Source organism: Sphaerodactylus townsendi, linkage group LG06 (assembly GCF_021028975.2).
Source record: "Sphaerodactylus townsendi isolate TG3544 linkage group LG06, MPM_Stown_v2.3, whole genome shotgun sequence".
NCBI classification, from domain to species: domain Eukaryota; kingdom Metazoa; phylum Chordata; class Lepidosauria; order Squamata; family Sphaerodactylidae; genus Sphaerodactylus; species Sphaerodactylus townsendi.
Window position 1 is genome coordinate 105,014,649 of NC_059430.1, and position 25,354 is coordinate 105,040,002.

A 25,354-nucleotide genomic window follows, 5' to 3' on the forward strand; every position below is an offset into this window, starting at 1 on the left:
GACAATGTAGAATTTGCCAAAATAAATCTTCCACTGCCATCTTGTACTAACCATGAGCTGCAGGGGAGAGTGGAATTCTTTCTGTATTTACAGCCAATCAGGGTAGAGTTGTCCTGGATGTACTCACCTGAGTTGTTCCTTGCTGTAATGGATTCCCTTTTGCAAACAGGAAATCAAATCTACAAGACAGATGGAAGGCATTATGGACCACATCGGTTGTTTGCAAATGGACTGCTATCAATGAAGATCCAGCCAAAGATCTTCTAGCTATCACTGCCTCCTTTGAAATAACTCAACAGTCTGAAGCCAAATATCAGGATCCAGCCGGAGTTTGTATGGGATGGATTGCTAACTGCTGAGCCCTTGTGCAGGACACTACAACTGAAGATGGAAATCTTCACTCCAAAGTCCATTAGTCGTGATGTCCGAATGTGGATAACTCAACAATCTGAGGTTCATTTCTTCCCCCGCAACTGGGATTCTTAACCACAGTTTAATCCTGCTTCACTGGAGTTTGAGTAAAGATTTCCAAGGGAAGGGAAGTCCCATGTGCAAGCCTGACAATTAACCAGATACATCCACATCATGAACAAATACCCCTTTGCTCATGACAGGTGAATGAAGCCACACTGCAAACTTTTCTTAAAGATTGGCCTCTCCGGTGCAAAATCCTCCCACCTGTTCAATAAAATTGAATCCTCCCACCTGTTCAATAAAATTGAATAGAATTCATGAGAACTGATGGCTACATCTTATCTATTACTTTTTATTGCACCCTTCCTCCAAGGACCTCAAATTCATAGTTTTCACCCATTAATTTAAGCTTCATACCAACCATGCAAGGGAGCACAGGGTGAAAACCTGGCCCACGGTCATGAAGGGAGCTACACTGCCTCAATATCTGCTGTTGTAATGGAATAAGAACTAGGGTGCAGAGGATATCACATTCACAATGACATAAGTTTCCATACCACAGTGAAAAATATTCAGCACTCCTCTTTGGAAAAGGAGGCCAGTCTGTTGAAAACTACCTAAAAATCCGCAAGAGAGTCAATGAACATAGTGGTGTCTTTTCTCTCCACCTGAAACCATAAAATAGCTATTTGGGGGATTCTTTAGGAAAATAATTTATGGTCAGAACTATCCTGAATAGAAAACTAGGCAAACACCAGTGATGCAACCTATCACAGACACATTTTCCCCCAAACTTTGTGATACCAGGAGATGCAATGTCCAAAGTTTTCCATCAGCCCTGTTCGACTCACAGTCATTTCACAATTTCTCCCACAAATCACGAAGAATGAGCAGATGAGTCATGGATGTTTGCCGTGTGAAGCCAACCAGTGACCAATATAGAAGTCCATCAAAGACAAAAAGTCACCCCAGATGCTGTCTCTGGGATTCTGCTAGAGTCTGATTCTTATTGACTCAGAGGCTTGGAACCACTTTTGAGGTTAGATCTTGGGCCACTGGTATTTTTTTCAGCTATCTCCCATTATGGAAGATATCCCACATCTGACAAAATATCCACCTACCATCTAGGAAAAGTTATCATGATTTTTTTGGAGGGGGAAGGGAACAAATCGAAATCATCACATTTACTATTTACATTTCCCTCCCAAATTCTAACATTTGAACATTGCAAATTTGAAAATCTGAAGTTTGTGAGGAAATATTCAGTTCTTTTGAGTTTCAAGTTTTAAAATGTGTTTGTGTATATACACCATACATCTATTCAATCTGGGGGGCGGGTAGCATGGAAACTGTAGGTCTCACCCCAGGGTTTTTCTAATCTAAACAAATAGGTGTGTATTTTGATTTGATATTTGATTTGATATTTAATTTATATACCACCCTCCCCTGGAGGGCTCAGGGAGGTACACAAAAGCAAAATAATACATAATAATACGCAACAACATAATAATACAAAATCATAAGGCTAGTACCCACATTCAATAGCCTCCCAGCCCAACAATTCAGACAATAATGTAACCAGGTTAACAAGTCATAACAAGTAAATCAACATATAATAATGTGTGCATTAAATGGTAAGAATGTGTTTTGAATTTATGAAATTCTGCTTCAGCTCCACTTTCCGCTATCTGTCCAGTATGTTTTTTTAATCTCACTCTACTTACACAGATTTCAGGGTTGTGTACATGATTGTCTTTCCGCATTTTATCCTCAAAATAGTCCTGTGAAGTAGATTGGGCTGACTGAGTAGCTGGCCAAAGATTACCCTGTATGTTTTATTGAAAGTGGACACTTGAACCCAGGTCTTCGAAATTCTAGCCCAACATTCTAACCATGACAATACCTCAGTTCTTGCTGATGCATGATCTTATCCAATAGTTATCATATGCCTTTCATAATTTTCTGACAGAGATCCAAACTATGTCTACGCTCAGTCGCACAGAGGTCTCGTCCTCAAAGGTTTTTGTTTTCCTTATAGGAAAAATACAAGACTAAAACACTAGTCTGGAGTGCGGAAAGGGCTCCTTAGCACTTTTTTCCCTGACATAATTAAATTATCTCCCCCTCTCCCAGTTCATTTTTGTTCTGCAAGGAAAAAGATACAGGCACAAGTCTGGGTAGTGATTTTTAATCAGAAAAACACCACGAGGCAAATGGTAAGAAGCCATCTCTCCGCATTCTTCTGCCTCTCTGCCTGCATTTTCTACAGAACTTGAAAAAGGCAGGGCAAGTTACATGCAACTCAATATCACATGCACCATGTAAATATCCAGTGAAAGCCAGTGAGGCATCCTAGTTAGAGGGCTGAACTTGGATTAGGAATTGAAATGCCTTCATTTCATTAGGAATTGAAATGAAATGGAGCTCACTGGGTGACTTTGGGCCAGCCCTTCTCTTTCGTCTTAATCATCTTCACAGACCTGTCTGAGGGTGAGAGGTAGGACAGAAGACCAGATATGTTACTCTATATTATCTGGAGGAAGGTCAGGATAAAAAGAAATTAAATACTATTTAGTTTCAGCTGGGAGATAAGACTGGTTGGTTTGGGTTGGAAACTGCCTCCTCTCCCTCAGTTCAAACAAATCCCCAAACGTGGAGGGTCTGTGTGAAATCCCTGTGGTAAGTTTCAAGCAGAAGCTAGCTATGCAAAGTGCTGGTTGGCTGGATCCCTGTGATGTCGCCCAGAAACCTCCACAAAGCAGTATTGCACTCTAGAAAGCTGCCTTTTTAAAGAATGGTGGTGAATGGACAGCTAAATACAGGAATATTCACACAGCCTTTTTGAAAATAATAGGCGGAAACCTGGTCTGAAGGGGACACTGAGGGCTGAGCGGGTGTTGAGCTCACGGATACATGTGCTTCATATCTTATGTGAAACTGGAAGGAAGCTGAGTTCCTTTTGCCTGCACCCAGATAGAGGCATAAGGTCTGGCTTCCTTGGGACAACGCAACACCAGTGGAGACAGGGGCTTTCACATTGGGGCTATACCCCACACAGTGCCAGATTTTGATGAAGAGAGGCCCCAGGGCCTAGGCTGTTCCACTTGAGAGGCCCTTCCCACACCCTCACAACTAGAGAAAGATGGAAGAGTCTTTTAAACAAAACTGAGTAAAGCAGAGGGTGATGTCAGATATATGAATCCCATAATTCACAATTCTTCATAAGATGTTATTGTTAAATACAGTAGTGATTCAGTGGAAAAAAGTGCATAAATGTTAAAATTAACACTGTGAAAAACTTTTGTCATAATCCAACTTTGTAATCATTTTGTGGAATAAGCAGGACTTTGTCAAAAATATTATACACCTTGGCGGGAGGCCCCCTAGGTTTTAAGGCTCTCAGCTTCAGCCTGCCAAGCCCATAGGGAAATACATACCCACAATATGTTCTTGTCATTTACTGCATGAGGAATTATAACGGAATTCACAGATGCGTGAATACTTTTGAAGTCAATTACTTCCTGGATGCTCTCATCTGCCTCGCAGTTATTAAGCATGGCTTTGGACCATGCATCAGCAACCTTATTGCAGTGAAGGAGCAGCAAATATAGCTCCTGGCTGAGGACAGATGGGCATGCTCCAGGATGCCCACCACCACCACCACACAGCCTTGCAGGCTTATTTAATCTGTCCATGTCTCTCCTACCTGGCTGGCTGCCGCTGGCATAGGAAAGGAGGAAGCCACGTCCTGAGCGGTGCACTGTGCTGTTGAACAAGATGGTTACTGAGCTAGTATTTACCACCAAGACCGGGCGGGGCAAGTTTGAGTTACTGCAGAACGGACCTGGGGAAAGAGAGAGAACAGGTTGATTCCTATGTCAGGAAATATCTTGGTTGCTTTGCCCAACCATAGACTTCAGCAGCAATGGCAGGGGAGGGTAGTTCCACACAGGGACCGTTCTCTGCAGTGAAGTTTTTGCCTTCCTAGCATTATCTGCACGATGTTGGTGAATGCTACACTTTTGGAATTATTTATCTTCTGAATGCTTTCATCCACATAAGAGAATCTGTTCTATTAAGATCAAAAATCGTTTTTTCCTTTTTTCAGTAAAGTAAGTGGAGAAATACCTCCAGTCTGAGCTCTGATCTTTCCCAAACTTGCTTTGCTATGAACTTTCCTGAAAGAGTACAAAGTTTGCCATCTGGATCAAAAGAGGCACATTTCCAAACCTTCCAATGGACAATTACCCATTGCTGGCTGCGCCCCCCCCCCCCCGCTCTGGTGCAAAAAGTCGAGAAGCCCACGTGGGGCAAAAGGAAGCACGTCGGGACAAGAAATCTTACCCCGACATGCTTCCTCTTTCTGCACACCACAAAGAGGAAGCACATCGGGACAAGATTTTTTGCCCCAACGTGCTTCCGGTCCCACTGCACACCCCAGTGCCGGTAGGCAATTGGCCAATCACACTGTGCCATTTTATTGCCACTATCCCTGAATGAAAAGTGAACCTCTACTAGGCCCAATAAAGGAGGAGGGTTGCTAGCTCTGGGTTGGGAAATTCCTGGAGATTTTGGGGTGCAGTCTAGGAAGGGCAGTGTTTGGGGTGAGGGATTTCATCAGGGTACAGTGTCATAGAGACCACTCTCCAAAACAGTCATTTTATCCAAGGGAATGGATCTCTATTGTCTAGAACAGTGGTTCTCAACCTGTGAGTCGGGACCTCTTTGGGGGTCAAATGACCCTTTCACAGGGGTCGCCTAAGACTCTCTGCATCAGTGTTCTCTATCTGTAAAATTGAAAAAAGGTTAGGGTTGGGAGTCACCACAACATGAGGAACTGTATTAAAGGGTCACAGCATTAGGAAGGTTGAGAACCACTGGTCTAGAAATTAGTAGTTACAAATGAGGCCCAAAACGGACTTATGGGGGCAGCCAAATACACACCTATTTGTTTAGATTTGCCCCACTGTTGCCTCCCCCCCCCCAACTATTGTAATTCCTTATCACTCTGTCTTTTCTCATTTCAGCCATGGCTACTGTCATTCCCCCTCCTCCACTACTGTTATTCCTTCTTTTTTTCTACCTTTGTCTTCATCTCCTTCAAGTCAGTTCCCCCTTCTTTCTCTCTACTCAAAGTCAATCCCCCTTTTTTCTCTCCTTCCAACTTATTCCCTTTTTTTCTTCCCTTCTTTTCTCTCTCTTTTCTCGCCAAGCCCTGAGCAGTTCCCCAGTGACCGCCAGGCACAGAGCTTCTCCGGGCATCCTCAGCACAGTAGCTGGGCACAGAGCAACTCCCTCATCCTCAGCTGGGTGCAGAGCAGCTCCCAACATCCTTCATTTCTGTGGCTCGGTGCAGAGCCTCTTCCAGCATTCTCCTAGAACAGGGGTAGGGAACCTGCGGCTCTCCAGATGTTCAGGAACTACAATTCCCATCAGCCTCTGTCAGCATGGCCAATTGGCCATGCTGGCAGGGGCTGATGGGAATTGTAGTTCCTGAACATCTGGAGAGCCGCAGGTTCCCTACCCCTGTCCTAGAACTTCCAAAGAAGTCCCAGCAGCAGTCACCTGGGCCCTCAAAGGTAAGTGTGTTGTCTGCACTGCAACCTGCAGCTAGCAACCCTTGCCAGGCCTGGACCCAATGAGTCCTCCCTTAAAGGTCTAAATAGGCCTGGAAAGGGCTCTGCCCCCTCCCTTTGCCTTTTACTAACAAACTTGGAGTCTGTGGTTGCCTAGCAACAGCCACTGAGGGAATTTGTTGCTTAAAGCTACAGGCGCTCTTTTAATTGTTTTTGGATTCTTTAAACTCCTCAATCTTTTTCTTTTTTAAGATTTCAGGTTTTTCTGGAAATCTGGGACCCTTTGGGGGTTTCTAGAAACATCTGTCTATTCAGGGCTCCAGTCACCAGATTTAACTATCCAAAGATTTTGGCTGATCTTGCTACTAGGACGTGAGATAGTGGGATATCTCCAGGCTTCTGCCCCTAACAGAAGTGTATGTGGGGGCAGCAGAATCTCACAGGAAAGGAATCTAGTGTGAGAGAGCTGTTCTGTTTGAATGCTTTCAATGAGCATTTATTAAAAGGTCACGGAGGCTCTGGAGTTAATCTGACAATCCCCTTATATCTGTATCATGATTAATGGCGCTAAGAGAACAGAAACTGTGTTTCCAGGGAGAAGGGTTCTAAGTGAACAGAGCACCACCTCTTTGGCTCAATAAAGCTTTTGTTATGAGCTCAACAGTGTTTTGATGTCTTCTCATTATCATAACAGTATCCAACATTTTCCTCACCACAGTACCAGAGGGATTTGGCCTGCCTTAAAACAAACCAGTCATTCCAATATCACTGTAGAAAGAGATGCTGTTTTTTATTGGTGCCCTTTGAAATTTGGTGAGCACCACCTCCAAATGGCTTCTGCAGGAATGGTTGTTGCAAAAAATGGACAAACACAAAATAGACAAACACAAAACAAAGGCAGTGCAGAAAGGGAATACAAAGAAATGAAGGAAGTTCCCCAGGGATGAAGAGAAGAAAGAGAAGTGGGAATAAAAAGAAAGCCTCAAGGGATGTGGAAAGCCTCAATGGATTCACAAGCTCATGTATTTCCCAGTCCTTATGATCCTTCATTGGCTATAACTGCAGCCATGGAAAATTATTTGATTGAGGGTAGCCAGGAGTAAGTTCTGCTTTATAATGTCCCCACCAACTTTTGGAAAAGCTTAGTGGGTGTCAGGGCAAATTCTATGGCTCCTTCCGCACATGCAGAATAATGCACTTTCAAACTGCTTTCAATGCTCTTTGAAGCTGTGCGGAATAGCAAAATCCACTTGCAAACAGTTGTGAAAGTGGTTTGAAAACACATTATTCTGTGTGTGCGGAAGGGGCCTATGCTACAGGTTAATGCTACAGCAATATAGCAGCTATTGAGTTTTTTCAATGCCCTGGGGTGGTGCAGCAGGGGGAAATTGTAGCCACGGGTGGATGAAAGTAAGGGAAGTACATATGAATCCCCTGTGTGGACACTTGGCTGTCACTCTGAATTCTTCTGCATCCACAGTGGCAACAAATTCAGCCTCGTAAGGGTAGAAAGAGAAAGGGTACCAATTCTCAACAGTATCATTGTCCCAATTAAGCAATTTGAAGGTTAACAGCCACAACTATGCTTCCAGTACACATTCTCTTGATTACATGGTGAAATGGGTATGCAAAAACTAGTCACATGCAACAGAGGTCGTTCTTTTATTTTGCACAAAAGCAAAACATAACTAATCATTTCTTCCCTCAAGGATCCTAGCATTGCCAACTCTGGATTCAGAAACACCTGGCGATTATGAGGACGGAGCCTGGGTAACTAGGGTTTAGGGAGGGGAGGGACCTTATTAGGGTATAATGCCACATTCCAAAGCAGTCATTTTCTCCAGGAGAAGTGGAATAAATGTTTTTTAATGAATAAATTAATAAGAAGTGATTCATGGAGTCTGGAGATCAGTTGTAATTCTGGGACATCCCCACCCCCATCTGGAGGTTGGCGCCATAACATCTGGAGGTTGGCACCTAGGACCATAACAAAGAAAGAACAGAAGGACAGCGAATTCATAATGACAATGTCTGGAATTTCCTTTACTACTTTGTATTCAAATGGTAGCAATTGTACTATATTTGACTAGTGTGGACCCCTTGTAGTACTTAGGGGTATACCAAGCAGGGTTGCCAGCTATGGGTTAAGAAATACCTAGAATCGGGAGGTGGTCCTTGAGAAGGACAGAGTTTGGGAGGGGAGTGACTTCACTGGGGTATAATGCCATAAAGTCCACCTTCCAAAGCTGCCATTTTCTCCAAGAGAACTGATCTCTGTTGCCTGGATGTCAGTCGTAATAGTGGCAAATCTCCATCCATCATCTAAAGGTTGGCAACCCTAGTACCAAAATCTTCTTTTTCCCCCTTTTTGTCTGTTCTTAGTTTTTCACATCACCCTTTTTCTTCCCTTTTTGCTCTTTCATGCCATTTGGAAGTATCACTTTCACACCATTTCCAAGCTACTGACCCACAAAATAATGAGAAGAAATCTGAAGGAGAAACAGAATGATGAGAAAATCAAGACCCACAGGCTCCATTTTTGAAAGGGAGAAGTGAAAACAAAACAAATGTTTTCGAACTGAAATTGCAGAGATACGAAGTGCAGCAGCAGCATCCCTACTTACAACCTGCTTCAATTTCCAGTGCTTTTGTAAAGCCCCAGGATATCTCCATTGGTCAGTTGTCATGAGAAGGAGACAGAGGCGTAGCAAGGGAGGAAAGCGCCCAGTGCACCGGTGCATCCCCTGCTCTAGAACACCCCCTGGAACACCCCTGCCACACCCCCAGAACGCCCTTGCCACACCCCTGTCCCCTTGGAGCTACGCCTCTGGAAGGATAACACAAGTATAGCAGCACCACTGTACATATTAGCCTTGGCTAGTATTGAACCTCAATCTGTCCCTTATTCCAGATAAATAGACTCTGCTTGTGGTCTAGTAAAATAGACAAAGCAGTATAATCCAGGAACAATTAGAACTCTGAGTTAAAGATTTGGTTTTCACTTGGGCACAAAGTATCCCAAAGAACAAAATACTGCCTGGCACTATCTATGAAAGACCCCCTGAATACAAAGGGATTTACTTCTGAGTAGACCTATTGGGACTTGATGTCTATATACACCTCCTGTAATTCAAGTTTGGGTACTGCATAGTATCTTTTAAGTTCCCTTCCTTCTTGGCACCAAACCACTCTGGAGATTAATTCTTACTGCTTTCAGCCATGGAATCAAGATTAATTTGTAACCTTTCTCTCTAGTAAAACCCCAGCTTATCCAGTTGCTCGTCTTGGTGGGATAGTCTGAGAGAAGGGTCTGATCAATAATACCAGCTTTCTAAAGGGCATATGCGCAGATGGCAGCCCTCCCCAAATCTCCAGCTATTATTCCAGCACAGAAGCAAAGGGCAGAATAACCTCTTTAAAAATCCTTCTTTGATGGATTTCACTTCACCTAAAGTGGGGGAGCCTAGGATTTTAACAAATTGTGGTTCAAGACCATTTATAGCTGAAAACATCTGAAACAGAAACCCAGAGAAACATGAAAGAGCAACCGCATTTTTCTTCATATATATATGACATAACCGCATAATTTTTCAAATAGGCCATTTGCATGCTTGTGGTTTCCTTTGCATTGAGCATAAGTTCCCTTCAGATCAGAGAATCATTGCAGTTTCCGCAGGCTCTGAAAACACAGAGGGAAAGCAAAGGAGATCAGCATGTGTTTAGCTTTCTTCAAGTTTTCTCATTTCTCCCTGCCTCCCCCCCTCCCCCGCCACAGCAGTTCTTTGCACTTTTTGGGCCACCATTTCAAAACAATTCGAAGGGCTTTCTTTTTTATTTTTTTCACACTCAAGGTCTATTGCTGGAGTGATAGACCCAGAGAAACTGACAAGAAATTAACACGATCTAGCAAACTAACGCTAGACCAAAGATAGCAGGGGGAAAAAGGTGTCAGGCAACCTCCCCGAATGAAGGTTGTACAGAAACAATGTAGGAGCAGTGGGAAAGCAAAATGGTGGATCAGCTCAGCTAGGGACACTTTGCAGGGGAGAATCTTTGTGCAAACAAAAAAGCCACAGGAAAACCACTGCATAACAAATAGCCAGGGGGTAATTAGTGCGTGCATGAATGGCCAAAGATATTTGAAAACACTATGATTTACACTGAAATTTACACCTAAAACGCTCCTGGTGCGATTCACAACAAGCCATGGCTCTTCCCTGTCATCATACAATCATAGAGTTGGAAGAGACCGCAAGGTCCATCAAGTCCAAACCCATGCAATCATCTTTCTGTAAGAATTCACAGTACAAATTTCCCTTCATATCTCTGTCTGAAGAAGTGTGACTCAAGAAAGCACATACTGAAATAAATATTAACCTTAAAGGTGCCACTGAGCTCTTGTTTTATTTTGCTATGGCACACTATGACACAGCAACCCTTCTTCAGTCATCATGGAAACAGCTGCTCAAGGCCTAACCACATGGTATAAGTGGTCAGGTGATCAACTTATGGTCTTAACTATATTAGGTCTCATGTTTTTCTTTAAAATGGGTGCAATAGAATCTCGATTTCATTCTTTTACAGTTCAAAAAAAGTCAGTGGTACCATCAGGGCTGGGCTTAGAGGTTCAAACTGTCGGCCTCAGGCAATATGTCTCAGTAGGATGGGAGTAAATACAAACCACAGGCAGAGATAGTTGAACTCCCCCTTTGTTCTTTTTCTTAATTTGGATCAAAACAACATCATTTTGGGATAAGGGGCTTCATCCTCTCCCTCCATGTTCTCTTCCCATGTTAAACTCTTTCAAGCACTGTGTATTTCTATGGGACTTCTTAAACTTCTCTCACTGATTTTGCATGCACTTCAATTTGGTGATGAAACTGAGAAACGTTAAAATAGTCACCCAAGAACAAAGAGAGTCATTGGGGTTCTTACAAAGATGGGAAGCAGTCAGTATTCTGTTGCAGGTAGACAGGCATCTGTATAATAACATAGTCTATGTAGGGCTTTTCCAGATAATAGGAGCCTGACAGTTTCTACCAGCATGGCCAACACAATGCCAGGCTGATGGGAATTGTAGTTCCTGAACATCTGAGAGTCAAGAGGTTCTCTACCCCTGGTCTATGGCAGGTAGGGAACCTGCACGGCTCTCAGATGTTCAGGAACACAGATTCCCATCAGCCCCCTACCAGCATGGCCAATTGGCCATGCTGGTAGGCTGATGAAAGTATTCAGGCTATCCTGGAAAACCCTGGAGTTCTAGTCTATAAGGAAGGGCAGGGAAAGGAGACAGAGAAAGAGACAGACCAGAAGAGCATCTCAATGTAAAATGTACAATAAAACTGGATTACGGAATCAGAAAACATATTGAAAATTATGTGAAAGCTGGATTACAAAATATTTTTTAAAAAACAGGGCAGCAAGAACAAGCTCCAGCATACAATAAACAGTGGAATGAGTGGGAAATGCCTTGACCTCTCATGCTTCCTGATGAGTCCCCATGGATCGGTCATCAGTGTCTGCATGGATGACCTTCCTTCCAGTAAATACTGGGACTTGGTTGGGACAGGGGGAGCAAAGGCAAGGGAGAAAGCGTTCTTGCAGTTCTAGCCGTTTCTCCTTTCCTGCTCTTTGTTCAGTCCTCTAACATAGCTGGCTGGTGGCGTATGACACATCCCACAGACCAGATGTTACACAAATGTTGCTGACATACATTTCTGTCAGCAGATGCCATTCCAGGCAGGGGGAGAAAAAAAATCTGCTCTTCCAAAGTCCAGTGCCAAAGCGCTCCATTCCAATCCTCTTAGGCAGCAAAATAAATAAAATGTTAAAAAATTAAAAACCCTTGAATTCCTCATGATTGGGAACACTTGGAAAATGTCCAACATGTGTGGGTTCCATGCTCACAGGGCCAATCAGTATGTGAAGGTGCAGGGTAGGGCCAGGGTTCTTGTGTTCACTTCCCCTCCAAGCATGCTGATTTCAATGAAATAATGTATAGAGAGGTGTCAGGATCTGCCCTGACCCATCCTCATTGGAGGAAAAGGCAGATTCCTTGGAAGAGGAAGACTTCACAAGAGAAGAAAAGTCACTTGTTGCATCGCAAGCTCCTTGCCCCGCCCCCAGCCAGGATCCTCAAGAGAAGACCACCTGCTTTCTCCTTGGCAACCAGTTCCTAATCAACAGCCTGATGTTCAGTCTGATCACTTGTGGCTCCTACTCAACAGCCAGAGGCTGATCTGAAGCCTCCAAGTGATCCCTTCCATCACCAATCCCCCCTGCCCCCAGGTTTCTTCCAAGAGAAAAGGAGATGGCTAATCAAGGATGAAGCCTAGACCAGGTAGAAGACTGCTCACCTGGCAGATCAAGTCATCTGGTGTTCTACTACAGGACACCAGTTTGCAAGATTCAGGATTCACATCTGGCTACAGGAAAGAATGCTGTCCTCAGCTCCTATATAAGCCTTTGCAGGATCAACAGCTGTCCAACCTCAGGTGTGCCAACCCTGGAACAGTTCCTTGCCGCAAGGATCCTGCTATCCAGCTCCTACTTCAAGGTTCAGCCCCACACCTTGGTCTGATTGTTCTGTTCCCCAAGTAAAACAATCTTAGGTGCCCTGTACTTGGCCAGAACAGAGTGGGAGACTCACAAGTCAAGGTGTAACAGTTAAAAAAGAGGTTTTATTGCATAGAAGAATTGAGACCCTAACTCCTCCCAGGGTCTGACTTAAACAAAGTACTTGCTTGACTGGAACAACTTGAAGCTTGAGACTTTTATCCTTTCCTGACTCCTTCCAAGAAAGTCCACTTTGTCTGTGCTTTCTCTTGGTTCCTTCACTGTCCTCTGTCTGGATTCTACTTTCTGTTAACACCTTAGACTTGTTGCTCTCTATACACTTTAGACTATACACCATAGATGTCAGAGATATTGCAGCCTTCCAACTCCACTGACACCTGACTAAATTAACTAAACTGGGGCACTACTGAGTAATGAAAGGAAGACTGCCTCTAGGGGGATTCTTAAAAGGACAGGGTCTAGCCAAAGTTCCCTCCCTTAGAACACTATACAAAGGAACGAAACCCATTGTAACTAAGGGGACAACTGAGACTTAATAAGAAAATAATAAGAGCTTCTCTGGGGGCAGTATGACACTGATCTTGACCTCCCATCAGAGATTCCTCCTCAGCAGATCAGGTAGAGAATGGGACAAGAGCTTGTGTCCTTGAGAATGATACCAAACATGTAAGAAAAGTGCCTTAAGTGGAGTTACCCCCTGAATGAATAGTCTGGTCTGAAACTTTGATTAGGACTGAGCTTCAAAACCCTATTAAAGCATAACTTGGCACTTCCTTGCAGCTTTCCTTTAACCAGAATGCTTGCAGGTCTACCAGTGACTTCTAGAAACCTGAACGTCTGGAGCCAAGAAATACAATAGGCATGCACCAAACTTCATGTATTGGAATGCATCATGAGGATCTGATGCATTCTGATAAAAGCCATCAGCAGCCGCAAATCATGGCTGAGTCAGGGTGAGTGGTTCCCACATCCTCATCTTACCCAAACACACCTTTGCCAAGAGTTCTAACCCTTTCCCACACTAAATTGTAGAAATATTGGCCAGCATTTCTTTCATCCTCTACAATGAGTCAGTCTTATCCTTGGCCACATACGCCTTACTTAAACAAACACATTTGCCTACATCCCATCCATTTGCCATGTACTTCTCTGGCTAATTGTTGAAAAGCAAACATCTTTAGCTGTTTAAGAATGTGTGATGGGAAGAATGGATGAAGCTCTTTGGCTAATTGCAAAGTTTACTTTAAAAAGGAAGCTACTGGAGTGTTCGTAATGTCACTATGACGCAGAGGCATATCTAGGGAAAATGTAGCCCAGTGCAAAATCTGAGCTTTCCGCCCCGCCCCCAACCCCCGCCATGACCAAACGTTTTTTTGCACCAGGCCTTGAAGTTAGTGTATGGACCTGGGGGTGGGGGCGAGGAGGAGTGGGGGGGAGGCGATTTTCTACCCTCCACGTGACTGCGGCGCAGCCCAGGGACATTTGACCCCATATGTCCCCCTGGGTGGTACACCCCTGCTATGAAGTCTTTGAAGGGGTTCTTGTAGATTACAAAAATTGATACCTGTGAGCCCTCAGTGATGATCCTAATATATGTAGGTGCATGAATTTACACATATGTTAATACATTTTTGTGAACATACCATACTGACAAGAAAATCCCAGTTTCTGACATTTTATTCCCCTATGAAACAGGAATTATTGTTATCTGGAAAGCCTGTTTTTTAATTTGTTTGAGCTGTTCTTGTTGAATACTTCTACTGGAATTTTTGTTGATGTACCAGTTGGATTTCTGTGTTTTTTTGTATTGTTTTTTCTGTATTGGATCTTTATAAGTGTTTACTCCAAATTATTGTTGTATTCTATCATTGCATTTGGGTTGCACCTTTGTATTATGTTAAAATTTTACACTGGTTGTCAGATAGTAGCTACAATATACTTTTTGTATATTTCTTCTGCCTATCAAAGTAGACAGTATTGATCTTGATAGACCAGAGGTCTGCAACCTGCGGCTCTCCAGATGTTCACGGACTACCAATCCCATCAGCCTCTGCCAGCATGGCCAATTGGGCTGATGGGAATTGTAGCCCATGAACATCTGTGATAGACCAAGGATCTGACTCATTAGAAGGTACCGTCATGCGTTCAACTGCAACTGACTCTCCCTGCCACGTACCACTGAAACGTCACCATTAAAATGTATGCCAGTTTTTGTGTCAGTTGCACACAAATAGTGCAGAAAGGACAAACTAATGGTATAAAAGAATCAGGAGTGTTCAAAACAGAAATGGGGTCTATAAAAATGGCAGCACCATCATCAGAATCTGACAGTTGCCTTTGGGAAAGGGAAAGGAATGAGGGTGGACTTTCAGTTTGCAGGGCCAATGGAGAAACCCAATTCACTGATTCTGTCAATATCCAATAGATATTGGATATTGTTCTCAACCTGGGGGTCAAATGACTTTCACAGGGGTAGCCAAGACCACCTTACAACAGGAAATTCCCATCACCCTCTCAGCCGCAGCCACGCCATAATGGCGGATTGGGCGCGGACTTTTTCTCCTCCACCTGATACCTTCCATAGGTCTTCAGCTGAGAGGACCCGAGCAGCAACCTGCCAAGGGGCAAAAGCCCCCAACAAGACGTGGGAGGACGCCCGGGAGAAGGTAGCAGCTGCTGCTGCTACTGCCACTGCCACTGCTGTCACAGCACTGAAAAGAAAGAAGACGACCCGGGCCAAGAGGGGTGCAGCTCTTCTGTCACAGCAGTGGCTCCTGGTGCCTGGCAATTGGCTGCACTGCGATTCTGGCCCCTATAACGCCGATGAAGGAACGAGGCTGCAAGGGGGGCCAGCAAGGAGTTTCCCGCCATTGCGGAGGACGATCCACCCCTTCTGGGGCGTGTGGGGCCAGAAAGGCAAGTTGTCCAGTGGGGAGGGAAGAACCCCCTCCCCCCAGAGCAACCCAATCCATGGAGGGCAGAGCAACCCTGGATCCGGAAGGCAGAGCAACCCCAGCCAGGTGGGCAGGGCTACCTCCCCCATTCTTTCCTCCGATTCAAAAGGCCAGGAAAACAGAGCCTTTAGAGCAGGCTCATGTAGGCACGCTTCCCCAGATGAACTCATGAACAGTTTAGAGACTGTTTAGAGACAGTTTAGAGCATGAGAGGTCAGTTTAAATCCATCTTAAAGGGAGAATATGGGGTCCCCAGTTAAAACAATATTGAAAGTGATGCTGTTTTGGGTGGATTATCCCCCGCCCTGAAACAGCATCACTTTCAATGTTTAAACTGGGGACCTCAGATTCTCCCTTTACATCCATGCGGAAGAGGGTAGATTTAAAAGGAGAATCTGGGGAAATTTGGGAGGTGCCTGCTGTTAGGGGTGCAATTGTTAAGCTAGCAGCATCAAACTTTCCAGGTATCTTTATGAGACTCTCCTGATGATACCACCCAGGTTTGGTGAAGTTTGATTCAGGAGGTCCAAAGTTATGGACTCTCAAATGTGTAGCCCCATCTACTATTAGCTCCCATTGGAAACAATGGAGATGGAGAACCCACTTTGGGGGGTCCATAATTTTGGACTCCCTGAACCAAACCTCACCAAACCTGGGTGGTATCATCAGAAGAGTCTCCCAACAAATCTCTGAAAGTTTGGTGCTGCTAGCCTAAAAGCTGCATCCCCTGCAGGCCAAAAACAAAAAAACATTTTAAAAATACAAAAAAACCACAAATGGGGGAGAGCTTCGGACATGTAATGGGGGGTGGTTTGAACCCAAGACACACAAACCCTTACCTACGTCCTTGGTGGTGCCTGGAGAAGATGGACATTCGGGAGGATGTGACATCACTTGTGGTGATGCTTTTGCAATTTCCCCTAAATTCCATGATAACAATCTTAGAGATGAAGGGAAAGACCTAGTCCTAGAGCATCATTATCAATGTCATTTCCTCCCCATTTTTGTTCTTCTTCCTCCAATTTTTGAGGGGTTCCCTGCTCCCAGTGTGCAAATGGCAAATTTTAAAAGGCACATGGCATTCACTGTATGTTGAATGAAAGCAAATATAAAGTTGTAGGTTGAATGACAAGACACTCAGACTCAGCGGGTAAAAAGGAAAATGTAGGCCTGTCAGGGAAAAATACAGGTGAACAAAGATGATAATTCTGCACTTCAGAGATAATGTCCTTCCTAAACCTTCCTCTTCACAGACTTCACAGTCTTTGCCACTGACATGTGACATAAAATCTTTCATTGCGCACAGTCTTAAGGAGTCTGCCAGTCGCACAATTTCTCATAGCAACCATAACAAACTTGTGCTCAAAAGCTACAGCCAGAAGCTCCTCTTCCTTCCTAGCTGAGTGTCATTCCAAGGTCATGCTTGCACAGAACTTCCGTCAGAGAGAACTTCCAGAAAGCCAGCCAAGCTTTGCTGGAGGCTGAAAGCTGGCAGAAAGTCTCTGAAGCCATAATCTGCTTTTCGTAACTCTGCCAGAAGCCGGACAAGCCACTGAAATGAGTTGGGTGTGGGGGCGGGGGGGAACGAAAAGCTTCAGAAAATGTGCAGGCTTTGGTAATTGAAAAGCATTTCTAATATGTGCACCTTTCAGACTGTGGTTTGAACTAGACATAATGTTTTTAGTGAGCCATGTCTGGGAAAAACTGCTTTCCCAATAGTCACCTTATACACTATATGAAAGCACCCTCAAACTCTCTTAGGGATATGCCTTAAAAAAAAAACCAAAACAGGTGTAGTAATGCACTGCTGACCCAGCAGCACCGTAGTAGAGTGAAACGTTGGCAGCACCTGCTTGGACCTACTGACCTTCTAATGCCTTACCCTTTACCCCCAGCACTCCCTCAACCCATTATGGAGTCCACGGGTCATGAACTATCTGGCTCCAGTCACGAGGCGCCAGAGGGGACAATGGTCTTGCCCCCCAGGTGAGGGATTGAGCTTAGGCAACTACGGCTCCCTCTCCGCACGTAGCCAGGTGAGATCATGCATCACATGATGATCTCCCAACCTCCCGCTCTCCCGGAACTCCCTCCGTTCCCTCCCTTCTACGCCCCCCGATAGGAGAATGATAATAAAAGGTGCCAGGAACCAGCAGCGGGAGTCGCCAGGAACCACGGACCTCCAGCGCTCCAGCTGCTGGCGATCTCCCACCAGATGTTATCTCCAGCGTCTCGTCTACGTTCTTAAGCTGACCACGTGGAGTGCGACGCTGGCGGGTGCGGGAAACCGAGGAATCCCTCCCGAACCTCCCACCCCCCTCACCGTGCCCTGGGAAGGCAGCGATACGAAGTCCGGCTGGATTCGAGCATCCAGGGACCACCCGTTCCCCGGTGCTCGCGCTGTCCCTCTGGTCGAGCGCATCCAAGAACCTGCGTCCCTAGGACACTCTCACCGTCCGGCCGGAACACCCGGTGAGTATAGGAGACTTGCAAAAGCAGGGCTTATGACAGAAACGCGTTGGCAGGCTGGCCGTTGGCCCGAAATCTTGGCGGGGTCCCCGTGAGAGAAGGGGCTGCGCCAAATTGGTTGGCAGGAGATTGAAGCTCCAATGTCCCATGGTACCCAGAGGGGGGACGTGAGATCTTGGGACTGGGAAACTTATCGGGCGCACTCTTACGCTGGGGAGCCTGCATAGCCGATGTCACTGCTACCCTGGCCCGATGGAGACAACATGTTATGTCGCCATCCCAGCCTGCAGACCTATGGCTCCCCTTGCTGTAGCAGGCAGCCCTCCTTTTCGATCTTTCACCTTCAATTTCCAACCCCAGAATTTTTCTCTATCCGCTAAATTGGGCCGCCTGTCCTCCTTCTGCCTTGCAGCAACCAAAGCCCGGCTGAAACTCTCCAGCGAATCAGCCGCCTCCTGCTCCGCCTTCATTTTCCCGGAAACCCACTGCACCTCCGTCCAGCGCACGTAATGGCCGGGTTTCAAACTCGCGGAAGCGTATTAGCCACGATCTGCAGAAGAAAGGAAACCCTGGCCGGAGGCGATACCGATATTCTTGCGTTATGCCCGTCCATTTCCACAGATACCGAGGGGAGGGTGGCGTCATTCCAGCGGGGTTGTCGAGTGCCGCCCTTTAAGCTATAACATCCCTCACTGGAAGCTCCGCCAAGAAAGCTGATGCGAGGCGGTAGGAATCACTAGCCCCTTCGTAGAGAGGGCATGCTGGAGGCAATCGCGAGGAATCACCCTAATGGTTCGGACTGACTGGAAAACCACCTTCGCGTGCTCCTGAGCCCTGCACAATTTGTGATCTGGGAAGCGAGTTCCGCCAGCAATGCATCAACGGGGGGGGTACGCCTCGGTAGCGCCTACCACAACCAGCTCAGCTTTACGGTTTTACCCGATGCTTCGCCAACCCCATGATCAGATTGTCCTGCCTGGGAGGCCACCCTTACGGTGCAGCTCTCTGAGTCGCCTACAAGGCATTTATCAAAGTCCCCAATGCCGGCCAGCCAGCCCAGAGTTTACCACCATCCGGCAAAACCCCAAGAGCCCTATGCGAGTTTGTAGACAGGACTTCGGGAAAGCTCAAAGAGGCAGGTAGATGGCGAAGAGGCCCAAAGCAGGCTCCTCATAAGCCCTGCGCTAAAGAGAGCGCTTCTCCGCAGTGCCCTTGCCCAGAACAATCCCGCAGGCCTGGGCAAAGATCCTGGGCTGGCCGACATGCTTAAGGCATGCCAGGACATGGATCTTCTTGCATGCCAAAGCTAGCCTCCTAGCCCGCCTTTGCCTCTCCACTGGCGGGAGGCAGCCTGCGGAGGATGACTGCTTTAACTGCGGCGAGACCCGGACACTTCCGAAGGGAGTGTAGGCAGCGGGTGGGGGGGGGGGCCTACAGCCCGATGGAGGAGGTCACTCCCCGGGAGAGAAGGCGCTACAAAACCGGTGCCCACGCCTGATGCCAGAAAGGCTTCCCACTGGAAAGCTTGACTGCCGATGTCCGGGGAAACTCCCGCCGGGCATCTCCCCAGCCAGGACCAAGGAGAGAGGTACTGGAGAGCAGACCCAAACACGGGGCCCCTGCCAAACCACCCCCCTCATTGGCATCACCGGCTCGCATGCCCAGCCTATCTCCTTTAAGTTCCCCACTGAGGGTTCTTGTGGCCCCAACCAGTATGGCAGGCCCATCCCTACCACCCGGGACCTAATTGGAGCTAGGTGCCGCCGAAGGCCTCTGCCGCTGAACAGGGACTGTTCGCCGTCCCAGGTGGTGGGCGACTCCGCGCAAGGACCCATCCATCTCCAGGTCTGGACCAAACATCCCACAAGAATTGCCTGCGGGCCAGCTGCGCTCAGTTGATTCTCCACACTGCCCCATCGTTGCCAGCTGCCGACCCAATAAAGGCTACAGGCCCCAGCAGTAACATGGCGCAATACACCACCATCGCTTGGCCGGTGGAGGCGCTTCTCCGGGGAGCTCCATGTATACCTGGAGCTTCGCCATGGGAGGATGTAGCCTGTTCAAGGGCCTGGTGGACACGAGCAGCTGATGTTACCGTCATCCAGAAGAGCAGCGAGGTGGCCCGACCAGTGGCCGACCGAGGGGCTTGCCCGCACATCTGGGGGGGGGTGGGGGGGGAGACAAACCAGCGAGGAGCCAGACATCCGCCCGCTCACGGTCAACAGCCAGGACTTCGGCGGCGGCTCACAGTCCACACCCACCGTTTTGAACATCCATGTCAATCTCTGGGAAGGGACCTCGCCAGAGTCAGTCAAAGCTGACTTTGGTCTGGGATGGGTAAAGCCATCACAGATCGGTGATCCCAATTGGTATTGCCTTCGAAATTTGCTTCCTAATTTCCGTGAAAGGGAGCTGTTTCCCCTCTCCCCTCTCTTCTCCCTTCTGTTTTAGACCATAGTTAAAGGCGGAGGTGACCCGAATTGGCTGGCTAGCCCTCCCTGGATTAAAATCTGGGCCCGATCCTGCAGGTACGCATGGCACTGCCAGGACAGGCCCAGGACTTAAAAGGGCTGCCACCATTATGCCCCAAACCACCAGCAGGTTATGGCTGCCCAACGCCTTGGCGTACAACGCTTTACCAATACCACGTTAAAGCCGAGGCAGCGAAACCGGGCATACTTAGGGGCGGTCACCGGCCGGCGGCAATTCCCAAAGATAATTCGATCACTGGGGAATTCCAGCTTCACTCCGGCCTTCCTGCGTTAGCCACCAAGGTCCACGGTAAAAGTGCAACTCCCTTGCAAAGAAAAAACCCCCCTTTCTTCCCTTTGGGTTGTCGCGAGGAATCTGCCTCTAATCGCGCCTGATTACCTTCATTCCCCGGATGCACCCATCCCCAAAGAAGCTTCCAAAGCCCCCCTTTGTGTTGGTGGCGTACGCATGCGCCACCGTCAATCCCCAGGACCCGCCTGTCCCCTCCCCCCCTCGAGCTCCGGACCCTCGCCTTGACGCACCCTGATGGCGGCTCTGAAGCCAATTCCCACCAGGATCGCCTACCTCACTGCCCTCCCTGTCAAACAATTAAAGAAGAGGGTAAGAAGTGGCCCCAGTGAGGATGCATTAAAAGCAACCTTCGCGCCAGTACCAGCAAATAAGCCTTCTTATAGTAAACTCTAAACCCCTAAACTCAAACAAAAGGCTTCGATCTTGATCTCCCGCCACCCACGGCTCTAGGGACAAGGCCACCTGGCGGGACCGATACCCTCCACCATAACCTGGGGAAGGGGTGTGTTTGCAGTCCCTATTCCTACAGGCTCCTGTGGATTCCGACTTCGCCACGGCGGGCCAGCCCATGGAATGGCGCCGGGAGGCTCCAACCCCATCCAGAGATGGAACACAACTCTCTGAAGGATCCTTGCCCAGCCCGGCCTCAAGCGGGAGCGCCGACGCCCAGAGCGGTCCAAAGACCCGGATGACCTGGGGAAGCCCGATCAAAGCAACCCAGCCAGCCAAGCTCAAAGAGCTGCTTTCGCGTAATGCAAACCACAGGCAGGCCTTGAGAACCTCTGTGCGCTCTGCTGCGAATCCACATCACCGCCCAACTTCAGCGGCCACCATCCTTGCCTGCTCTGCTGCCTCCCTACCCGATGGCAATGCGGCCACCCCTAATGAGCTTTACATGAATAACATCTAGGAGCAGTTTGCTTACGCTGTAGCGTCTCATCTTTCTGCCTGGGCCAGGTACCTGGGAGTGGGGAGCCTGCTAAGCTCCCTGCCTGCTCCCCGATTTGCAAAACCCCGAGGAGACTTCCTAGCCGGAGTCTGAAAGCGAAGCCCCTTTGCCAGATGCTTCATCCATCAAAATTTACTCTATAATGAGGCTGACTGGGGACCTGTCGGTCCAAACCACTCCCACGAGCGGCGCTCTCTCCTTGTCACCAAGACTGTGCGCTAATCCACTTGAGTCCAACACCTGCGCCCGCATCTCCCGATGCGATGGCGAGGCGAGAACCGACCCGGACCCATTCACCCGGTTCGATGACCAGCTGGAACTTCTGCATTACCGAGGACGATTCCCCGGTGAATTCCGGGAACATCGCTTGCTCCCGAAGGGGTTGGTTTCCTGGACTTAGCGAGGGAGAGAACTTTCAGCTACCCCATCCCTGCTTCGGCTCTCTGCCAGGACTCTCCTGTTGCCTTGAGTCAGCCTCACCACCATCGTCCTGCACCTCAGGAAAAAACCACACCCGAGAGCCGAGGCGCCGCCACACCGCCCAGCTCCACTCTGCCCCTCGACCCCTCTTGCCGGGCGATCACGGTTTGCCCTCCTCCAGCGAGGAGTTGATCTCCCTCGCAAGCTTCCCTGAGTGGGAGTCCCAGGACTGCATCTTACAATGCTCAATGCCTAAGACTATTGGCGGCTGGCTGGCTGTGCCCTTGTGAAGTCCATCAACTCTACCTCCACGGCTCTGGATGCCCTGGCCTCCGAGCAGCAGGAACTTTCGTCAAAGCGACCCTAGAATAATCGATGCAGCTATTGATTTACATTGTTGTTGTTTTGCATCACCAAAGGTTGTGAAGTAATGTCACGTAATATGTATTTGCTTTAATCTCTCGTGATAATTCCCCAATTGGATTCATATGAGAAGTCACGAATTGCAAGGAAGTTGTATCTAATCCTGAAGTTATGATGTTTTTTTTGCCCCAATGAGTGGGTCCAGCCCTCTGGAGCTGGCTGCCGGGAGAGGATGGTTAAGATGTATTATTGTACAGCTTCCTGCATTGGTTTTAGTTGTATGCCTCATTGCTCCGGATCTTGTTTTACGATTTCAATGTATGTCTAATGTATTGCGCCTGTAACCTATGTAAGAAGCCCCTTGACTTTCCCTTACCCACCATGTAGCCAAGTTCCTAATGTCTTTGCACAAGCGCTTTCGGTCCAACTTCGACCAGACAGCGGAGAGACAAAGCGTCCCCTAAATGTAACATAGCAGTGGGTCCCCCCTTTTCTAAAATGCTAAAGGAGGAGATGTAGTAATGCACTGCTGACCCAGCAGCACCCGTGAGTAGAAACGTTGGCACACCAGCGGACCCTCTGACGACCTTCTGGTCGCCACCGCACCCCCCCTCCCTCAACCCATTATGAGTCACAGATCATGCGAACTATCTGGCTCCAGTCCTGGGAGCAGGGGACAATGGTCTTGCCCAAGGTGAGGATTAGACTTAAGAGCAGCTTAGCGGCTAAACCCTCTCCGCCCGCGGTAGCCAGGGTGAGATCATGCATCACATGATGATCTCCCCAACCCTCCCGGCTCTCCCGGAACTCCCTCCGTTTCCTCCCTTCTACACGCCCCCGATAGAATGATAATAAAAGGTGCCAGGAACCAGCACGCGGGAGATTCGCCAGGAACACGGACCTCCGCGCTCCCGCTGCTGGCGATCTCCACCAGATGTTATCTCCGCGTCTGGGCTAAGTCTCGTTCTTAGCTTTGATGACCCGACGTGGAGTGGAGCTACAAGAAGCAATACATAGAGGCTCAAAGGAACACTGTAAAAGCTATTTACTGAAATCATCCTCTGCCTCCCCATGACTTTGGAAGTTAAGTAGATGGTTCTAGGACCCTGTTCTGGTTGTGTGGTACCCTCCTATGCAAATTCTTGGTGTCTGGCAATTCTTTTCCTAGGAAGGGGATCAAACATTCAGTAATGACCCTCTTTGGCTACAATTGTCTCTTCACTTAGTACATCAAATTTATATCTAGAGTTGTCAGTGTTAATGACTTCTACTATTTTTTTTTCTTGCATGGTCTTCATCTCATAATTTCTGGCCTTATTCTCTGGAAAGGAGGATTCAAAATGTGCATTCAGCTTTAAACACTGAGTCTCTTCCAGCATACACAGGCATTGCTGTAGCTTTGGGACAAGTGGGAGGGTCAGTGTGATACATTAAATAATAGCAGGCTCGAGGAAAAATGGCTTTCTATTTCTGCATGGGAAATGGGTCACATGGAGTGACCTTACGCAAGGAGCAGATAATGCGTGCCAATACATTAAGTTATCCTCCACCAGAAGAGCAGTGATTCAAGTGCTGTCTGGATTTTCTTGGGAAAGACGAAATGGATTTCAGAGGAACTGAACAGACCAGAGCATCTGCAGTCTTCCATGTGGGAGCAGGAAAGAAATGATGACCTTTGGAGATATCTGTTGGGATCATCTTCCAAGGAATTGTGCAATGGTCTCTGCCAGGAAAGGGAGATGATGGAGGCAAAGAGGAAATGGGATTGGGGAAGGCTGGACAGCCCCTGTAACGAAAGGATAAAGGGCTAAATATAGGACCCAACAGGGGAGTGCAGTGGCATAGCGCCCATGGGGCAGGGAGGACGTGACGCTCCGGGTGGAGGCGTGGCTGGGCCGTGGAGGGGGCGAAGGTGTTCAAGGGCAGGGGTGGATGGCACTGCGGCAGGGGTGCAGGGTGTGTGCACGCCCCAGGAACAGTTTCCCCTTGCTTCGCCTCTGGGGGAGTGCATTGCAGGACAAAGAGCCAGTAAAGTGACAAGGACCCTGGAATGCCAGAGCTGGGCCGAGAGAGGGCCCTTTTGTACTCAGTCAAAGGAACACATGAGAAAGTCTGTGGAGAAATCATTTGTTTGTCTCTTGGTTCAAATGGAAATCAGAGGTGGAAATGATGTAAGTTCAACAGGCTGTTTGGGGTTTTCCAGGCTGTGTGGCTGCGGTTTGGTGATTTCAGTGCCTAAGGTTTCACCCACAACTATGGCTGGCATCTTTGGAGAAATGTCACCGTAAGATGTGTTTCTCTCAGTGGCACATAACCCTAACCCTCCCACCTCAGAGGCAGACAAAACAAATATACAGTTACACAAAACACTCCACACTGCACCATGGAGAGAAACATATTTTACTGTGACATGCTCAGTGGTATGGCGGGGGGGGGGGGGGAATGGCACCTAAGGCAAAAAAGCGCCCGGGGCCTCCCTGCTCCCCCGACTTACCTTAGTTCAGCCGGCTGAAAAGAGCAGCTGGCTGAAAAAGCAGCTTGGCCGGGCTGCTGGCTGACCTAAGGTAAGTGGGGGGCCCCCACAGCCCCCCTGCAGGGCCCACCCCCACTTTTCCCCCACTTACCTTAGTTCATCTGGCTGCAAAGAGCATCTGGCTGAAAAAGCAGCCTGGCTAGGCGACTGCCCAGCCCAGCCCCTCCTGGCCCTGCCAGGCAGCTCCAGGCTGCAGGTCCTGGCTAGTGGGGCGGGGCTGGGCTGGGCAGGGCAGGGGTGCCCAGCAGCGGCCTCCGCCGGGCCTGGCCCAGTGAGGCCAGCCTGGTAGCAGCTTCTGCTGGGCCTGGTGAGGCAG

General features: G+C 47.9%; 1 protein-coding gene across 2 annotated transcripts in view; it reads right to left on the minus strand.

The window, feature by feature from the left end:
• The window catches only part of LOC125434706 (discoidin, CUB and LCCL domain-containing protein 1-like), a 69,580-nt gene that overhangs the window by 31,947 nt on the left and 12,279 nt on the right, over window positions 1–25,354 (minus strand). Inside the window, exons 2-4 of one of the 2 annotated variants that reach the window (XM_048500291.1) lie at window positions 10,926–10,986; window positions 4,121–4,258; window positions 128–179 (exon numbers count right to left, since the gene is read on the minus strand). In XM_048500291.1, the coding sequence (XP_048356248.1) occupies window positions 128–179; window positions 4,121–4,258; window positions 10,926–10,986 (251 nt within the window). The remainder of the gene's footprint in view (window positions 1–127; window positions 180–4,120; window positions 4,259–10,925; window positions 10,987–25,354) is intronic. The other variant, XM_048500290.1, reaches the window with a different exon arrangement.